General features: G+C 44.3%; 1 protein-coding gene across 1 annotated transcript in view; it reads left to right on the top strand.

Moving 5' to 3' along the window:
* Positions 1–16,967, top strand: part of POLN (DNA polymerase nu) — a 268,106-nt gene that overhangs the window by 111,382 nt on the left and 139,757 nt on the right. Inside the window, exon 15 of the mRNA XM_040335297.1 lies at positions 2,565–2,679. Coding sequence (XP_040191231.1) covers positions 2,565–2,679 — 115 coding nt within the window. The remainder of the gene's footprint in view (positions 1–2,564; positions 2,680–16,967) is intronic.

The following is a 16,967-nucleotide window of genomic DNA, read 5'->3' as shown; positions in this document are numbered from 1 at the left end:
CACGTGACAAAGTGCAGGGTCTGCCTAAGTGGTGCTGGGTTTTCAGGTAGGAGGAGATTTCCACTACAGCCTGTGTCTTCATGCTGTTATGGAAACCAGTTCTTCCATCAATCAAGATGTGACATCCCACCTACTGTGTTCATTTTGAGTTGCTGGGCATAGAGGAGAAGGGAAGGACTGGGCTGTCCTTTAGGATCTGTATACACACCCACATATGTGATGTCAATATCACATGACCTGAAAAGCTCAGCTCAAACAGGAAATATCCTCTCCAGTAATAGAGACCAAACTGAGCATGTGCAGCAGTATTACCTTGACTGTGTCTTATCTGGCCTTGCCAAGAGAGACCCTGCAAGAGGGGGAGGATCTGTCCACACAGGATCAAACATCCTTTTTACACAATACAGAGGGATTAAGCCCTTAAGTTCCACAGTGAGTATAACAAGCATACTATTCTGCATATACAGGCTGATTTTACTGTTGTGGGTTTAATAACAATTCAAATGCACTAACAAATTGAAGCCAAACTCTAGCTGACACTTTATAAGCATTTACAGCAAACCAATTTTATTCCTTTTGGGATAAAGGTTTTACACAAATAAAGGCTGATCATTGTAAGGACCCCTTTCAGTGTTAAATGGTTTGTCTCATCCCTCTAACTGCTACATTCACGGGAGAGCTTGTTCTTTTGAAAAAACACAGACTTACTGGCCAGATCGCCAGGTTCACATTCTAAGAACAGGTAAGCTGCAATATAATAAACAGTTGCTTTTGTGTTTAATAGTTTGTTAATGCTGGCCTATTACTTATTTATACAGTATTTAATTTTTTCCCCCTTTTTTGCCATTTCATTTATCTGTAAGAATAAACCAATATTGAAATTTGGATTTAACGAAGAAAAAAAGTTTACATTAACCACTTGCCGACCAGCCGCCATCATTATACTGCGGCAGGTTGGCTCGTTCCCGCAAATCAGCCTAGGTGTACATCAGCTTCTTTAAGAGTTATAGCAGGCACGTGCACGCGCGCTGCATGGCGGGGGACCCGATGCACATGGCCGGCGGCCGTGATGTCTGCCGGTCACCTGCGATTGGAAAAAGAACCAGAACGGGGATCTGTCAATGTACACAGACGTATCCCTGTTCTGACAGAGGAGGAGAGAGATCTAATGTTCCTAGTGATTCTCCTCCTCCAGTCAGTCCTATCCCCCCACAGTTAGAAACACCTCCCAGGAAACCCATTTAACACCTTGATCACCCCCTAGTGTTAACCCCTTCGCTGCCAGTGACATGTATACAGTAATCAGTGCATTTTTAGATCGCTGTATAAATGTCAATGGTCCCAAAAAAGTGTCAAGTGTCCAATCTGTCCGCCGCAATGTCGCAGTACCAATAAGATCCCTGCCATTTCTAGTAATAAAAATAAATAAATAAATAAATAATAATAATAAAAATACCATAAATCTATCCCCTATTTTGTAAACAGTATAACTTTTGTGCAAACCAATCAATATATGCCTATTATGATTTTATTTTTTACAAAAAATATGTGAAAATACAAATTGGCCTAAACTGATGATTTATTTTTGGATATTTATTATAGCAAAAAGTAAAATATATATATATATATATATATATTTTTAATTGTCGCTCTTTTTTGTTTATAGCGCAATAAAGAAAAAAGACAGAGGTGATCAAATACCAGCGAAATAAAGCTCCATTTGTGGGGAAAAAAGGACATACATTTTATTTGGGTACAGCGTCGCAAGACCGTGCAATTGTCAGTTAAAGCGGCGCAGTGCCGTATCACAAAAAATGGCCTAGTCATTAAGGGGTAAAATCTTCCCCCTTGAGTGATGGAAAAGCATTCCACCGATTGCTAATCTCAATCAGAGTGTCGCCATGATTTGTTTGTTTTTTGGGGACTTTGTTGCAGGAAATAATATGGCTGTACCAGGGTTTACTTTCTGGCTTAATGCATATAAAGAAGAGCATGGTCACTCTGAGTTATAGATATGTTAGAGCATACAAAGGGAATCTTTATGTTTTATATTGATTTTGGCATTTTCATATGAATGCTATTCCTGCACTCTTGTAGGAAAATCTTTTTCTTCTAAGCCTCCAGCTTTACCTACCTGCCATGTTCTTTAAATATAATTTCAGAGAAAAATTGAAATCTAATACTTGTTGGGAAAATGTGTATTTATTACAAAGCCCGCGGCACTCTACTAAATAACATTGTGACTCCCTCCCCTGTAAGGAAACAAGACATCCTGTTTTCCTGGAAATGCCCATCTAAAAGTGTTTTACTTTTACTTTTTTTTTTACATTTTGAATGGAGTGGGGATCTGTGGCAAAAGGTAATACTTTTTTTCCCAGTCGTTTCTGAAATAGAAACCAATTGGATGATTCAGTCTACCACTTATGTTTTGGCTGATATGATTCTATAAATATTTAGATCTTTTAACTGCAGTCTTAGTTCTAGCTCTTCTGTATTTTTTCAGGTTCTGTAATTCGAATCAAAAATTAATTCAATGTAAAAACATTTTTCTGATCACTTTTTAGATTTTTCTCAGATAGAACTGCGTTTACTTGCTCACTTTTCTTCGGATCCTGAGCTTTTAAAACTCTTTCATGAAGCGGAGGAAACTGACATTTTTTCAAATTTGGCATCACAGTGGTAAGTAAAACTAGCTTAATTAATGATTTTCGAATATGTACATTGCTCATGCTTGTTTACGGCTGATTGGTCGCTGGCACTCGACAATTGGCTCCGGACATTCCCGAAGAGAGCCCTCTGTAGGTAAACAAATGACAAAAAGACAGCACATTGCTTAGTAAAAGCAGCACACACAGTACACAGTAAAACCTGCTGGTCACATATTTACCCCCTTGATTGCCCAAGATGTTAACCCTTCCCTACCAGTGTCATTAGTACAGGGACAGTGCATATTTTTAGCACTGATCACTGTATTGGTTGTCGCTGGTTCCCAAAAAAGTGTCAGGTATCCGATTTGGTCATTACTAGTAAAAAATTTAATAAAAACTCTATAAATATATCCCATAGATCGGGCATCACTAAATGGCGGACCGTGGGCCAAATGCGGCCCACGGCACTTTGCAATTCGGACCACCGCGGTACCGCCATGTAGCAGCCTTTCCTTCCTCCTGTCATCGCTCTGTAATCCTCACAGAGCCGACAGCAGGAGGCAGAAAAATTCTGGGTGGAGGACGGAGCTGCCTGAGGTTATCAAACAGGCGATTGGCTGCTAGGACTGTCCTTCATCCTAGCAGCCAATCACCTGTTTGTTACCTCGGCCCTCCATCCAGAGCTGTCCTGCCTCCCTCCCTGCAACTCCTTTCCTGCACCTAGCCAGACACGCTGTGCCTCCCTCCCTCCCTCCGATCTGTCTGTGTAAGGTAGGACAGTGAGGGGGTGAAGTTAAGAGCCAACAACTGAATGTGAGGGGAGGATGCCGAGCCTCAGGATTGCAGTGATGTGGGGGGAGGGGCTGAGAACATCAAAGAGGGGGGCTAAGGACTGAAGTGTGGGGGGACTGAGCACTGTCATGTGGGGGGACTGAACACTGTCATGTGCGGGGAGCTGAGCACTGTCATGTGCGGGGAGCTGAGCACTGTCACGTGGGGGGGACTGAGGACTGTCATGTGGGGGGACTGAGCACTGTCATGTGGGGGGGACTGAGCACTGTCATGTGGGGGGGACTGAGCACTGTCATGTGGGGGGGACTGAGCACTGTCATGTGGGGGGAGCTGAGCACTATCATGTGGGGAGACTGAGCACTATCATGTGGGGAGACTGAGCACTATCACGTGGGGAGACTAAGCACTGTCACGTGGGGTGACTGAACACTGTCACATAGGGGGAGCTGAGCACTGTCACGTGGGGGGAGCTGAGCACTGTCACGTGGGGGGACTGAGGACTGTCATGTGGGGGGACTGAGCACTGTCATGTGGGGGGGACTGAGCACTGTCATGTGGGGGGGACTGAGCACTGTCATGTGGGGGGACTGAGCACAGTCATGTGGGGGGGACTAAGCACTGTCGTGGGGGGGACTAAGCACTGTCGTGGGGGGGACTAAGCACTGTCGTGGGGGGGACTAAGCACTGTCGTGGGGGGACTGAGGACTGTAATGTGGGGTTATGATGTAAATAGAGGCAGAGGACAGTACTGTTAATGGGGGTTGATGTTAAGGAAGTGTAAGGACACTACTGTGGAAGTAGTGGAGGGGGATGCTGTAAAGGGGGAGCTGAGGACACTCATCAAGAGGGGATCTTGATGTGAAGGGGAGGGGACTGTGATGTGTACTGGGGATAAAGCACGCTGATATAAGAATGGGTTAAGATCTGTGCATGTGTATTAGGTGCACACGTCGTGGGCAGATCAGCGCATTTTAATGGGCTGCACTACCCACAAGAAACGTCCTTGACTTTTTTTTTTTTTTTAAATTGCGCCACACCAAGCCGCACTGTGCTGCAGCAACATGTAGTTTGGCAAATGCGTGACAGGGAACCGACATGATATTCGGACCTCTGCTAGAAGAAAATTTTACTGACCGGACCTCGGCGAACTGTAATTCAATACCCCTGCCATAGATTGTAGACGCTATAACTTTTGCCCAAACCAATCAATATAGGCTTATTGGGATTTTTCTTAACAAAAATTATTGGATGTGTTTTATAACAGAAAGTAAAATATACAGTATTTTTTTTTTTTTTCCAAATTGTGGGCAGTTTATAGCGCAAAAAATAAAAACCACGAGGTGAGCAAGTACCAGCAAAAGAAAGCTCTATTTGTGGGGAAAAAAAGAACATACATTTTATTTTTGGTACAGCGTTGCACTACCGCGCAATTGTCAGTTAAAGTAATGCAGTGCCATATCGCAAAAAATGGCCAGGTCATGAAGAGGGGTAAATCCTCCGGAGCTGAAGTGGTTAAACTAACAGGTTCACTGCATAGGTGGCACTGTAATCTTCCTATACTTGGCTTCCCCACACTCCACTAACAAGCAATACCCAGTATTTGCAGGTATGGGGCACATGTGAAACTCCCTCCTTCCCCCTCCTGAGGTACACATCACTAAGCCTGAGTGCTGTTGTGTAACACACCAGTATGGGGAGGGAGCTTGTATGGCCTTGTTTAACTTTCCAGTTTCAGAAATTCAAAACTCGCACACAAAACTTTTGGATGATGGAGTGGGAAAATGGTAAGTATGGGCTGCTTATGTAGAAACCCATTTTTTCCCCTAGTATGGGCAAAGAACAGATTTTTTAAATACTTCTGTGTAGTCTGACTTGAGGGAGAACTATTGTCTTCATTTTTACAATTTAGTTATGTTGTATACACTGTATGATGTAATGTTGTATGTGATGGCTATGATGCAGGTGGAACTAGACAAAACCATAGCAGTCACAGCATTTCTGCTTCTCTTGTTCCTATTTATATGGAGTTTTGCTGACAAATAACATCAGTCATTGGACATGAAATGCAGGTACATGCAGGTCTATAAATGTCTCAGGCCTCGTACACACGACAGAGTTTCTCGGCAGAATTCACCGAGAAACTCGGTCAAAACCCGGATTCTGCCGAGAAACTCTGTCGTCTGTACAGTTTTGGCTCGATGGAGCCGCCGAGGAACTCGACGAGAAAATAGAGAACATGTTCTCTATTTTCTCGTTGTTCTATGGGAGAAGGCGGCCCGCCGAGCTCCTCGGCGGCTTCATCCCAAAACTCGACAAGGAACTCGACGTGCCAAGCACGTCGAGTTCCTCTGACGTGTGTACGGGGCCTCACACTCAGTATAAAAACACTGTTTTCTGTTTGCTAATTTTTCAATAGTGTTTTCAAAGTGCTATCAATGTTAACATTAGATATTAAAGAGGTTGTAAAGGAAAACATTTTTTTTCATAATAAGCATCCTTTACCTGCAAGCATTCCTCTTTTCACTTCCTCATTGTTCGTTTTTGCTCAGAAGTTTCTCTATTTCTTCTCTATTTTGTTCACTTCCTGCTTGTCAGATTGTTACTCACCACCGTGAAGGGAGGCTTTACTGCGGTGGTCAGTGACGTGCTCGCCCCCTCCTGGGAACTACATCTGTGTGGCAGGACGCTCTCTACGTGTTAGAGACTTCAAGGAGGTGGGAATTACTGGGCGTGCCACAATGCATACTGGGAAATGTAGTTCTTACATGAACGAGCGCCGCAAACCATGAAGTGAATGAGAGAACAGAAACTAGAACGCCGGAGGTGATATAGATGAAGGAATTTAATAGGTATTTACTCGTTTTTTAACAGAATCATTACACTATTCTGTCTGTCTACCTTGCAGAAATTTTTTTTTGGCCCCCCCCCCCCCTCAAGGAGGTTGTGTCCTTTGTTAATTACACATTGTATTTTTGAAATGTTTTATAGCTATTCACCAGAAAAACACATAGACAAGTATTTAACTTAAATTAAATCTCCATTTATTCTGGACCAAAAAATTTAAGATGAAGGGCAACAATTGAGCAATCAGCCAAATATATGCAGACTTTGGATCCCAAAAGCCAGATTTCACCATGATAAACAACAAAATAAATAACATGTGGAGTCCCTCTAATTGGGATCACAATCTGCTCCCCAAATCACAGAAATCAGGAGCAGCAGCAGATGTCATACATGTCCCCAAGCTGTGGTACTCCAACAACAACCTCCGTTTTCTGGCAGTTCAGCTTGAAGCCAGGGAATCACTTTCTGGTCTTCCTTGAAGCCTTCCTTCCACGCTTCCCTGCAGCATTCCTTCCACGGCTCCCTCCACGGCCCCTTGCAGGCGCTGGTGGTGAGAATTTGGCAGCAGGAGGAGGAGGAGAAGGCTGGGCCAGGACATTGAGGTGTGTGGTCTCAGTCAGCAGGCCCCCTTTTCCCCTCTGAATCACAGTGGCAAAAAGATCTTCTGCCAGTGCCCACTGTCCCTCCTCCATTCTTTGCAGCTGGTCTGCGAGGTAGCAGCTGTAGCCCTCTACAGGGTTAAGAGGTGCTTTCATGATTGCAGCTGCCTCCCTAATGACCTGCAGAGACTCCTCCTCCAGCTGGGACATGTGTTTTGGTATTTTTTGTCACATCTGGAGGGGAGGCACCTGTGACTGCCACTTGGCCCAGCCTCCTCCTGGCTGCCACTCACCCCTTCCTCCTCCTGGCTGCCACATTCCGGAGCCTCCTCCTCTTGGCTGAGCTCTTCCTGTGTATAAAAAAGGGACATGGTTTTATTTTTTGCTTCATCAATCACACACATTTTAAAGCTCATGACTGTTGCAATAAGAATGTTTTTGTTTTTTTAATTGAATAGACTCTAATTCTGGCCCCTGCAGTTGGCATCCATCCCTGTCACACTAATTTCTGCCCACGACTTTTTTTTTGTTTTCAAGCTTTCATTTTGTTTCCAAAAACATCTCGTTAAACCAACAATAATTTGAGGCCAAGAAATATGTTGTAAACTACTATACCTGACTGAAGATGTTCAGATCTGGCTCTTCGAGCTCAGCCTGCTCCTCGGCAACCCCTGCAGGAGTGGGTGGAAGGAACGCTGGAGGGAACGGTGGAGGGAAGGGTGGAAGGAAGACTGGAAAGTGATTCTCTGGTCTCTATCTGATCGTCCAGAAAACGGAGGTGTTTGTAGTACCACAGCTTTGGCTCCTGTACTTTGTCTGCTGCTGCTCCTGACCTCCGAGAAGCACGGACCTCTTTAAATCGCTTCTTGTAAGCATTCCTGATGTTATTGATTTTGTTGTTTATCATGGTTGAATCTGCCTCTGGGATCCATGTCTGCATATAAATGGCCAATTGCTTAATTGTTGCCCTTCTAACATTGTTGTTATAATAATGTTTGTTTTTAATCTCCCACAGGTTTCTGAGTTCTCTGTATTTTTCGATGAACCTCATCATATTTTCTGGTTCACGCAATTTATCCATACTCAAAATTTCTAGAAGATAAAACCAAAAACATATAAACACTGGGTCAGCTTAAATTGTCCTAATCTTATCACAATCTAGACCTTTAAACACAGTGTCTACTGCTGCCACTAAATGCTGCCCAGCTCTGCCCCATTGTTGTGTAATGATGATTTAACTGCAGACCCTGTGTTTACATCTAAATAAATACGTCGCATTAATATGCAAAAGTAATGAGAGCATTCATCAAGGCACCATTCATGTGTATATATCATGCCCCTCGGCATTGATGAGATGATACACTGCTTAATTACCTCTGTCCAACAATCACAATCATTGCCTGATCTGATACACAGTAAAATAATCTGTTTTGGAGTCTTGCATATATATATTGTAGATGTCTCAGAGCAGATGGAGAGTAAAATTGCATGAGGGGGCCCCAAGATTAAATTGGTAAAGGGTCCAATCAACTTAAACCCCCCATCCCTGCCCTAATATCATGACTCAAGTATATATAGGCCTCTGCTGGCCCCATTTAATTTTTTACCTTCGTTTCAGTCGGTCGTCACTTGCGCTCGTCCTTACTCCGCGTAACCAACGTAGTCACGTCGTTCTCCTTTATATATCCAGCGCATGCGTGAAATGCCGCCCTCTTCGCCCGCCCATGACGGACCTTTTCCTCTATTCCACACCCCTTCTCAGTGTGAATCGACAATATGGCGGTGTCACATGTGCGTGGTATACCCTGTACCGACGAGGAAAGCCCGGAGGTGGGAACATCCCGATCCAGGCCCAGACGATACAAAGCCACGAATATATTACTTGAAGAGATGGTGGAGACGGTGGACATACTGCGGAGGAAAGATTACGATGACGATCATGGCCCATACCACACCCCTAATCGGAGGAAGGCCCAAATAATGGACAAAGTGGCGAGGAGTCTTTATGATAAATTTGGGGTCAGGAGGTCCAAGGAGCAGCTCTGTAAAATGTGGTCTGACCTGAAATTGCGGGAGCCAGAGCAGTATAGGAAGATCAAGAAAATTATTGACAAAAGTACGTATTTTTCATGTGTTTGTGGCAATTTTCTTTATTATATATTTGCATGTTTTTATTCATGTGCTTGTTTGGCCTAGTTGTATTTTAGAACATGGCAACTTTCAGGTTAGTGGCCAAACTGTAGTATTTTTACGTTCGTAGTAAACATCATTCCTCCAAAATCCGATGTTTTCCGCAGATTCAGGAAAACCACACGTGGTCATGCCTATTTGGCGTAAACCAAAGTTTATAAACATTGTTGTCAAGATGATGTGTTTGTTCGAACTTATTAGAATGTGAAATGCAAACCAGATTCATTCACAGTGTAAAGGAGAGGATAATAAGCAGCTGGTTACACATCTGGACTCAAGCACCTGTGTCTCCCCCAAAAAGAACCTTTTTATTAGGGTCTCACACAAAGGATACTTTGGGGTACCTCCATGTGTGTCACTTTGACAAAAAGCATCAGTATTCCAGCTTGGGGAAACTCAGAAAAAAAGGTGATGATTTTAGGAATGATCCCAAACAGATAATTGTACCCCACTTCCAAGCAATGTTTTCTATTTCTGCCCTACAATGCTGGTAATACCTTTTGTTTCATTTTATTAGGGGATAGAAGAATGGGAGGACACCATTCGGAGGAGGCAAGGAAGCACAGACATGCAAAACACCACCAACCTCAACATGTGGAGGAGGTAGATGTGGAAGAAGGAGAGGTTGAAGAAAGAGATGTGGAAGAAGGAGGTGTGGAAGGAGTTGGTGTGGAAGAAGGAGGTATGGAAGAAGGGGAGGTGGAAGAAGGGGAGGTGATTATCAGCACAACAGGTAAGTGTCTGTCACCACAGCTGCAGGTTAAAAGAGATGTAGGCCTGCATATTTCTAATAACCCCCCCTTTTTTTTTTAGGGGATGAACATGGTGGTGTCACAGCAACTACTAGTTCACCTTTCTCCAGTGCTAGTGCAAGCATTTTGATACAAGAAATAATGGAATGCAGCAGTGAAACGGACATTATGAGGAATAGGATGAATGTCATTGAACAAAAATATAAAAATATAAAAACATCATTGACAAGATGGGGCGAATAGTAGACTGACCCCACCCCCCCAAAAAAAAATCGATGTTGTGTTTTGAGCCAAATGTGGCATTGGAAAATCCACAAGCCGAAATTTGAAGAATTTTGGCTTATTTATTAGCAACCCCATCACATGTGTTGCTAATAAGGTTGAACTTTGTCAGTTGCACTGTTTTTAGATATTTTCTTGTTTTAAAAAAGCCTTTTATGCCCCAAAAAAATAATGTATTTTTCTACCTGAAAATAAAAAAAAAAACGCACAAAATTGTGTACAGAATTAAAGCCCCCCCAAAAAAAGGGAGTTTGCGACCTGAAAATGTTTAATATCGCACACGTTGTGCACAAAATAAAACCCCCAAAAAATAAATGTTTGTGTGGCTTCTTCTTTCTATGCTCAATACCAGTTTGTACATTTAAAGGTGAGTGATTACTGTGACAATTGTGGTTATTTACTAAAACAGAGAAATACATTTGGCACTACAAGTGCACTAGGAGAACCAGGGAGACAGATAAAAGAAACACAAGCAAGAATGACAAAACTGGATTTTCAAAGATCAAATTCGGTGTTTATTTTTTTAAATAAATATGCTCTGGCATAGCGATGGCTCCCCTACCCGTGAAGTACTGCACGTATCTTTCTCGGGCATCTCAAGCAGTTCGGGGGGTCAGGCCAGTGCCCAGGCCAGTTTTTCTGAATGTTTGGCCCAAGGTTAGTAAGGTAGGTCTCAGAATACATGCGCAAAAAATTGTGAAGTATGCAGCAGCAAAATATTATACTGTTCAGTTTGTATTCCGCCATGTGGATGGCTGTCAGGAACAGGCGGAACCGGCTGGCCATTATCCCGAAGGCATTCTCGACAACCCTCCGGGCTCTGGCCAGCCGGTAATTAAAAACCCTCCTCTCCGGGGTGAGGGTTCTCTGGGGAAACGGCCTCATGAGGTGTGGTCCAAGCCCGAAAGCTTCATCCGCGACAAACACAAAAGGGAGTGCCTCCACATTATCTTCATCACGTCTGGAGACGTTGGGCAAATTTCGTTTGCACGAATATTCCCCCATCAGACATCCGGCCTTTCTTCCCCACGTCCACATACAGAAACTCGTACTGTGCCGACACCACTGCCATCAACACTATACTATGAAAACCTTTATAGTTAAAATAGTATGACCCCGAATGGGGTGGCGGCACTATGTGGACGTATTTCCCATCAATTGCCCCTCCGCAGTTAGGGAAGTCCCACCGCTGGGCAAAACGGGATGCCAGAGTCTGCCATTCCTGTGGCGTGGAAGGAAACTGTGGAGTCAAACAAAAAGAAAAAATTAGTACTTGCAATCAGATTACAAAAACACATCCTTGTCCAACATCAGTATAAAATTTATTTGAGTGAGTATTTCAAGGCCAAAAAAGAATAGGCCCACTTATCAGACTCCTCATCCCTCTGATGGCCCATTAAACATTTTAAGGGTTCTAGCTGAGTTTGGGCCCAGAAAAAAAATCCCTCTAGCACTCTGCCAAAATGGAATGAGAAACAAGACATTGGGACACATTTTAAGGGGGGGGGGAGATCTACAATGGAGCAGACTAAAAACAAGTTTGAAAAAGACTAGGCTAGGTGTGTTTGGGCCTAGGATAGCATGCTGGAGAGGTTAGTGAAGGGAAATATGCATGTAGGCCAAAAAAGAAGCAATAAAAGCTTACAGCATGCAAGGGGACATTCACAGCATATTACAATCATGGTAATTAGGGAATGATGCAAGAAATACAAGACATTAGCATACATTAAAGACATAGATTGTGATGTTAAAGGAGAAAACTTACCTTAATATAGTCTTGTCACTTGTATGATGGCAGAACACGTCTCCGGGATGATGATCCCAAGCGCCTGGGGGGAGATGGCTGTTGAGAACTTGAGGTCCTGCAGGCTTCTCCCAGTCGCCAGGTACCTCAACGTGGCAATGAGCCTCTGCTCGGCCGTGATGGCTTGGCGCATCACAGTGTCCTGCCTCGTGATATAGGGGGACAGAATATCCAAAAGATGGTGAAAAACGGGGTCCGTCATATGGAGAAAGTTCCTGAAATCATCAGGGTTTTTCTCCTGTATTTCCCTAAGCAGAGGCATATGAGAAAATTGGTCATGCTGGCGCAACCAATTCTTGGCCCATGAACTCCTCCTCGCCCTGTTCACGGCCACAGATCGGGTAACATTATGAACTGCATAATGTCACCATCTTTTGGATATTCTGTCCCCCTATATCACGAGGCAGGACACTGTGATGCGCCAAGCCATCACGGCCGAGCAGAGGCTCATTGCCACGTTGAGGTACCTGGCGACTGGGAGAAGCCTGCAGGACCTCAAGTTCTCAACAGCCATCTCCCCCCAGGCGCTTGGGATCATCATCCCGGAGACGTGTTCTGCCATCATACAAGTGACAAGACTATATTAAGGTAAGTTTTCTCCTTTAACATCACAATCTATGTCTTTAATGTATGCTAATGTCTTGTATTTCTTGCAAACAGCCCATACGCAGCACGAACTCGAGAATGAGAACGCACTTCCAATATGGCTTCAAACCGGTCGGCTGGTCAGAACGCACTTAAAATAGAACGCACCCAGGAACAGCAAGGCCTATAAAGAACGACCTGAAAAACAGAAATTGAGCAGACAGGAACGCACTGCAAAACAGATACGACCTGACTGCAAGCACTGAAAGACAGATACGAACCCACAAGCACAAACTGAACACCAGAAAACGATCTGCAAAGTACGGAGACTGAAAAGCGCGAATCGGCTCTAACCAAACTTTTACTAACACGCAGTAACACGGAATCAGCAAAAGCAGCCCCAAGGGTGGCGCCATTGGATTTGAACTTCCCCTTTATAGTGCCGTCGTACGTGGTTTACGTGACCGCGTTCTGACATGATCGGTTTTTTAACCGATGGTGTGTAGGCACGACTGATCATCAGTCAGCTTCATCGGATAACTGATGAAAAAATCCATCAGTCCGTTTTCATCGGATGGACCGATCGTGTGTACAAGGCATAAGGGTTCAATGCTTGTTAAGCCGAGGGGTAGATGAATAGGGTGCAATACTTGCCTTACTTCTCAGGCTTCCTTCAACTGTGCAACAGTTCCCCACAAAGCCTCATCTCTACTCTTGCATGTATTCAGATCTGTGTGGCCACTCCTGCTCATATGTCAAACTTTGACATAAAATTGTGTCCAAGCTTTTGGTCGGATATTCTGACCGTGTGTAGGCTCCATCGGACATTTGTTGTCTGAATTTCCGACAACAAATGTTTGAGAGCTGGTTCTCAATTTTTCCAACAACAAAAGTTCTTGTCGGAAATTCCGATCGTCTGTATGCAATTCCGACGCACAAAAATCCTACGCATGCGCTGAATCAATTTGAGGCATGCTCGGAATCATTGAACTTGATTTTTCTCATCGTAGTGTTGTACGTGACCGCTTTCCTGACGTTCGGAATTTTCAACAACATTTTTGTGACCGTGTGTATGCAAGACAAGTTTGAGTCAACAATCTGTTGGAAAAAAATCCACGGTTTTGTTGTCGGAATGTCCGATTGTGTGTACGTGGCATAAGTGTGTGTTTGAAAATGCAGCTTTTTATATACCACAGTTTTCGGGCCCTTTAATATTGGGGGGGGGGGGGGTTGCTGGTCAAGTTTATCAGCTGAGTAGTTTCTCTATCAGGACAGTGGCATCAAGGGTGCCAAGTAACTCATATGCGTCTAAGAGAAACAGACATTATCGTGAAAAAAGCACATTTGGATTCAGTAATCACTTCACTGCGAATAATGTTAAATGGGATTACTGTGACTCTTGCCCAGACTGCCCTCATGTTCTTATCTGCAACTCCCTCTCTGGGAGGATTTGAGCAACTTTGACAATGGCCAAATTGTAATGGCTAGATGACAGGGTCAGAGTAATTCCAAAACGCTTGTGTTTTTTTTTCGGTCTGCAGTGGTCAGGACCAACCAAAAATGCTCCAAGGAAGAAAAGCTGGCAAAAGGATCATGGTTGGCCAAGGCTCATGGATGTACATAGGGAGCGAAGCCTGGCCCATGTAGTCTGATCCAGTAGAAAGACTACTGCAGGTCAAATTGCTAAAAAAAGTTAATGCTGTGCATCAAAGCCTGTTATGTATTGGGCTGCGTAGCTGCAGACTTATCAGGGTGTCCATGCTGGCCCCTGTCCAGAGCTAAAAGCGTCTACAATGGGCACGTGAACATCAGAACTGGATCAGAACTGGAATTGGAAACTGGTCTGGTCTTGATGAATCATGTTTTATTTTACATCATGTGGAAGGCCAGGTGTGTGTGCTCCGCTTAGCTGGGGAAGAGATGGCTCCAGGATGCAGTATAGGAAGAAGGCAAGCCAGCAGAGACAATGTGATGTTTTGGAAACCTTGGGTCCTGTCATTCATGTAGATATTACTTGACACATACCAGCTACCTAAACATTATTGCTGACCAAGTATACTCCTTCATGGAAACTGTATTCCCTGATAGCAGTGACCTCTTTCAGCAGGATAAAGAGTCCTGCCACACTGAAAAAATGGTACATGAATTGTTTGAGGCACACAACAGTGAGTTTGAGGTGTTGACTTGACCTTCAAATTCTCAAGATCTCAATCCAATCGAGCATCTGTGGGATGAAAAGCAGATTCATGGGGGCCTCACCTCACAACTTGCAGGACTTGAAGGATCTACTACTGATGGCTTGGTAGTAGATGCCACAGCATACCTTCAAAGGTCTAGTGGAGTCCATACCTCAACGGGTCAGGACTGTTGTAGCAGCAGAACAGGTACCTACTCAAGTTCTTTTTTTCTAAGTTACCTCTTTACCTTCATCCAACTGATAGCACAATAAGGGTGGTCATCACTGTGTTCTCTCTTGTAAGCATGTTCACAGTGTTAGTGTTGACATCACTGTTCAGCGTGCTAGAGCTCTTGGGGTCAAGTCCCATCTGTGATTATGTATTAAAAGCATGCTTATGGTACATGGTTTTGGATACATACAGTATTTGTATGTGCTTGCAAGCATTGATGTACACTTTAGACATAAACTAAAGTGCATTGTTAACATTTTCTGTGTGTTTTAGTGAAATGTTGCACTGTATTAATACATTTAAAAAATCTGTATCAAAAAGCATCAGGCTTCATTACAATATCTTCATAACCCCCTCTCATCCACTGTCTGTATATTACCATTCCTTAGCACAAGGCCCCATGCTGCACTAATAAACATCCTTCCTTGGAGATCTACCAGCCAATGCTTTGTATGGCTGTTGGCTCTAATTCCCAACTGCCTCTGATTCCCACTAAGTATGGGACATCAGTCAGAATGGTTCAGGTTGATGTGATCTTTATACCAGTTATAACATAATTCATATGCAGTCTGAAGGCATCAAAATAATCCTTTAGCTTACACATGGTAGTTCAGTTTGAAGGTGTCAATGTGTTACAGTTTAAAAAAAAGAAGAAGAAAAAAAAATACTTGTGCGGGTGTTTTGTCAGCAAAAAAATGAAAAAGTCCGGTTTTTATTGAAGGTGTTGTAAATTTTTGTTTTTTATTTTCTAAATGGGTTCCTTTAAAGCGGTAGTTCACCCCCCCCCGACACATTTTACCATCGAGACAGGCATTGTAGCGCGAGCTACAGTATGCCTGTCCCGATTTTTTTAACCCCGTACTCACCTTGTAGTCGTCCATCGTAGATTTCGGCTCCCGCGGGGAATGGGCGTGCCGATGGAGAGGGAGGATGATTGACGGCCGGCCCTGGCACGTCACTCTCCCCGAAGACAGCCGGAGTAGGTCTCGGCTCTTCACGGCGCCTGCGCACAGGCTATGCGCACGCGTCGTGAAGACCAAGCCTATTTCGGCTATTTCCGGAGAAGCGTGACGCGCCAGAGCCGGCCGTCAATCATCCTCCGTCTCCATAGGCACGCCCATTCCCCGGTATCTTCGATGGACGACTACAAGGTGAGTATGAGGCTAAAAAAAACGGGACAGGCATACTGTAGCTCGCGCTACAATGCCTGATTTTAAGGTAAAAGAAAAAAAAAAAATTTTTCCCGTCGATAGCGTGAACCCCCGCTTTAAGCTAGTGCATTGTTGTTTCACTTACTTTTTCCTTTGATTTCCCTTCTAAATGTTTTTTTTTCTTTGTCGGAATTTCTCGCTTCCTGTTCCTACTCAGTAAGCTTGCCCCCATCATCTGAGCCGTCTCCCTGCAGGGATGTAGTTCCAAGGGAGGGGGGCGAGCACGCTGACTAACCCCCAGGCAGAACGGTTTAGATGTTGGGGGAAAGCTTACTGAGGAGGAACAGGAAGTGAGAAATTCAGACAAAGAAAAAAAACATTTAGAAGGGAAATCGAAGGAAAAGGTAAGTGAACCAATAATGCACTAGCTTAACCACTACAGAGCCGCGCTATAGACGAAAGACGTCCACAGCGCGGCTCTCAACTGCCGGGTGGACGTCCCTGGACGTCCTTATGTGCATTCCCTGCGCACGCCACTGGGGGCGCGCAGCAGGGAAACACTGTGCCCGGCGCATCGCTGAGATGCCGATGCGCGTGCCTGGCGGCCGCGATGTCCGCCAGGTACCCGCGATCGGGGGTGACAGCAGGGACGCGGAGCTCTGTGTGTAAACACAGAGCTCCACGTCCTGTCAGGGAGAGAGGAGACCGATGCTGTGTCCCTTGTACATAGGGACACAGCATCAGTCACGTCCCCCTCCACACACAGTTAGAACACACCCAGGGAATACATTTAACCCCTTCCTCACCCCCTAGTGTTAACCCCTTCCCTGCCAGTCACATTTATACAGTAATTAGTGCATTTTTATAGCGCTGATCGCTGTATAAATGTGAATGGTCCCAAAATTGTGTCAA

Source organism: Rana temporaria, chromosome 1, assembly GCF_905171775.1.
Source record: "Rana temporaria chromosome 1, aRanTem1.1, whole genome shotgun sequence".
Lineage (NCBI taxonomy): Eukaryota > Metazoa > Chordata > Amphibia > Anura > Ranidae > Rana > Rana temporaria.
This window is presented reverse-complemented; position numbering and strand designations above follow the sequence as displayed.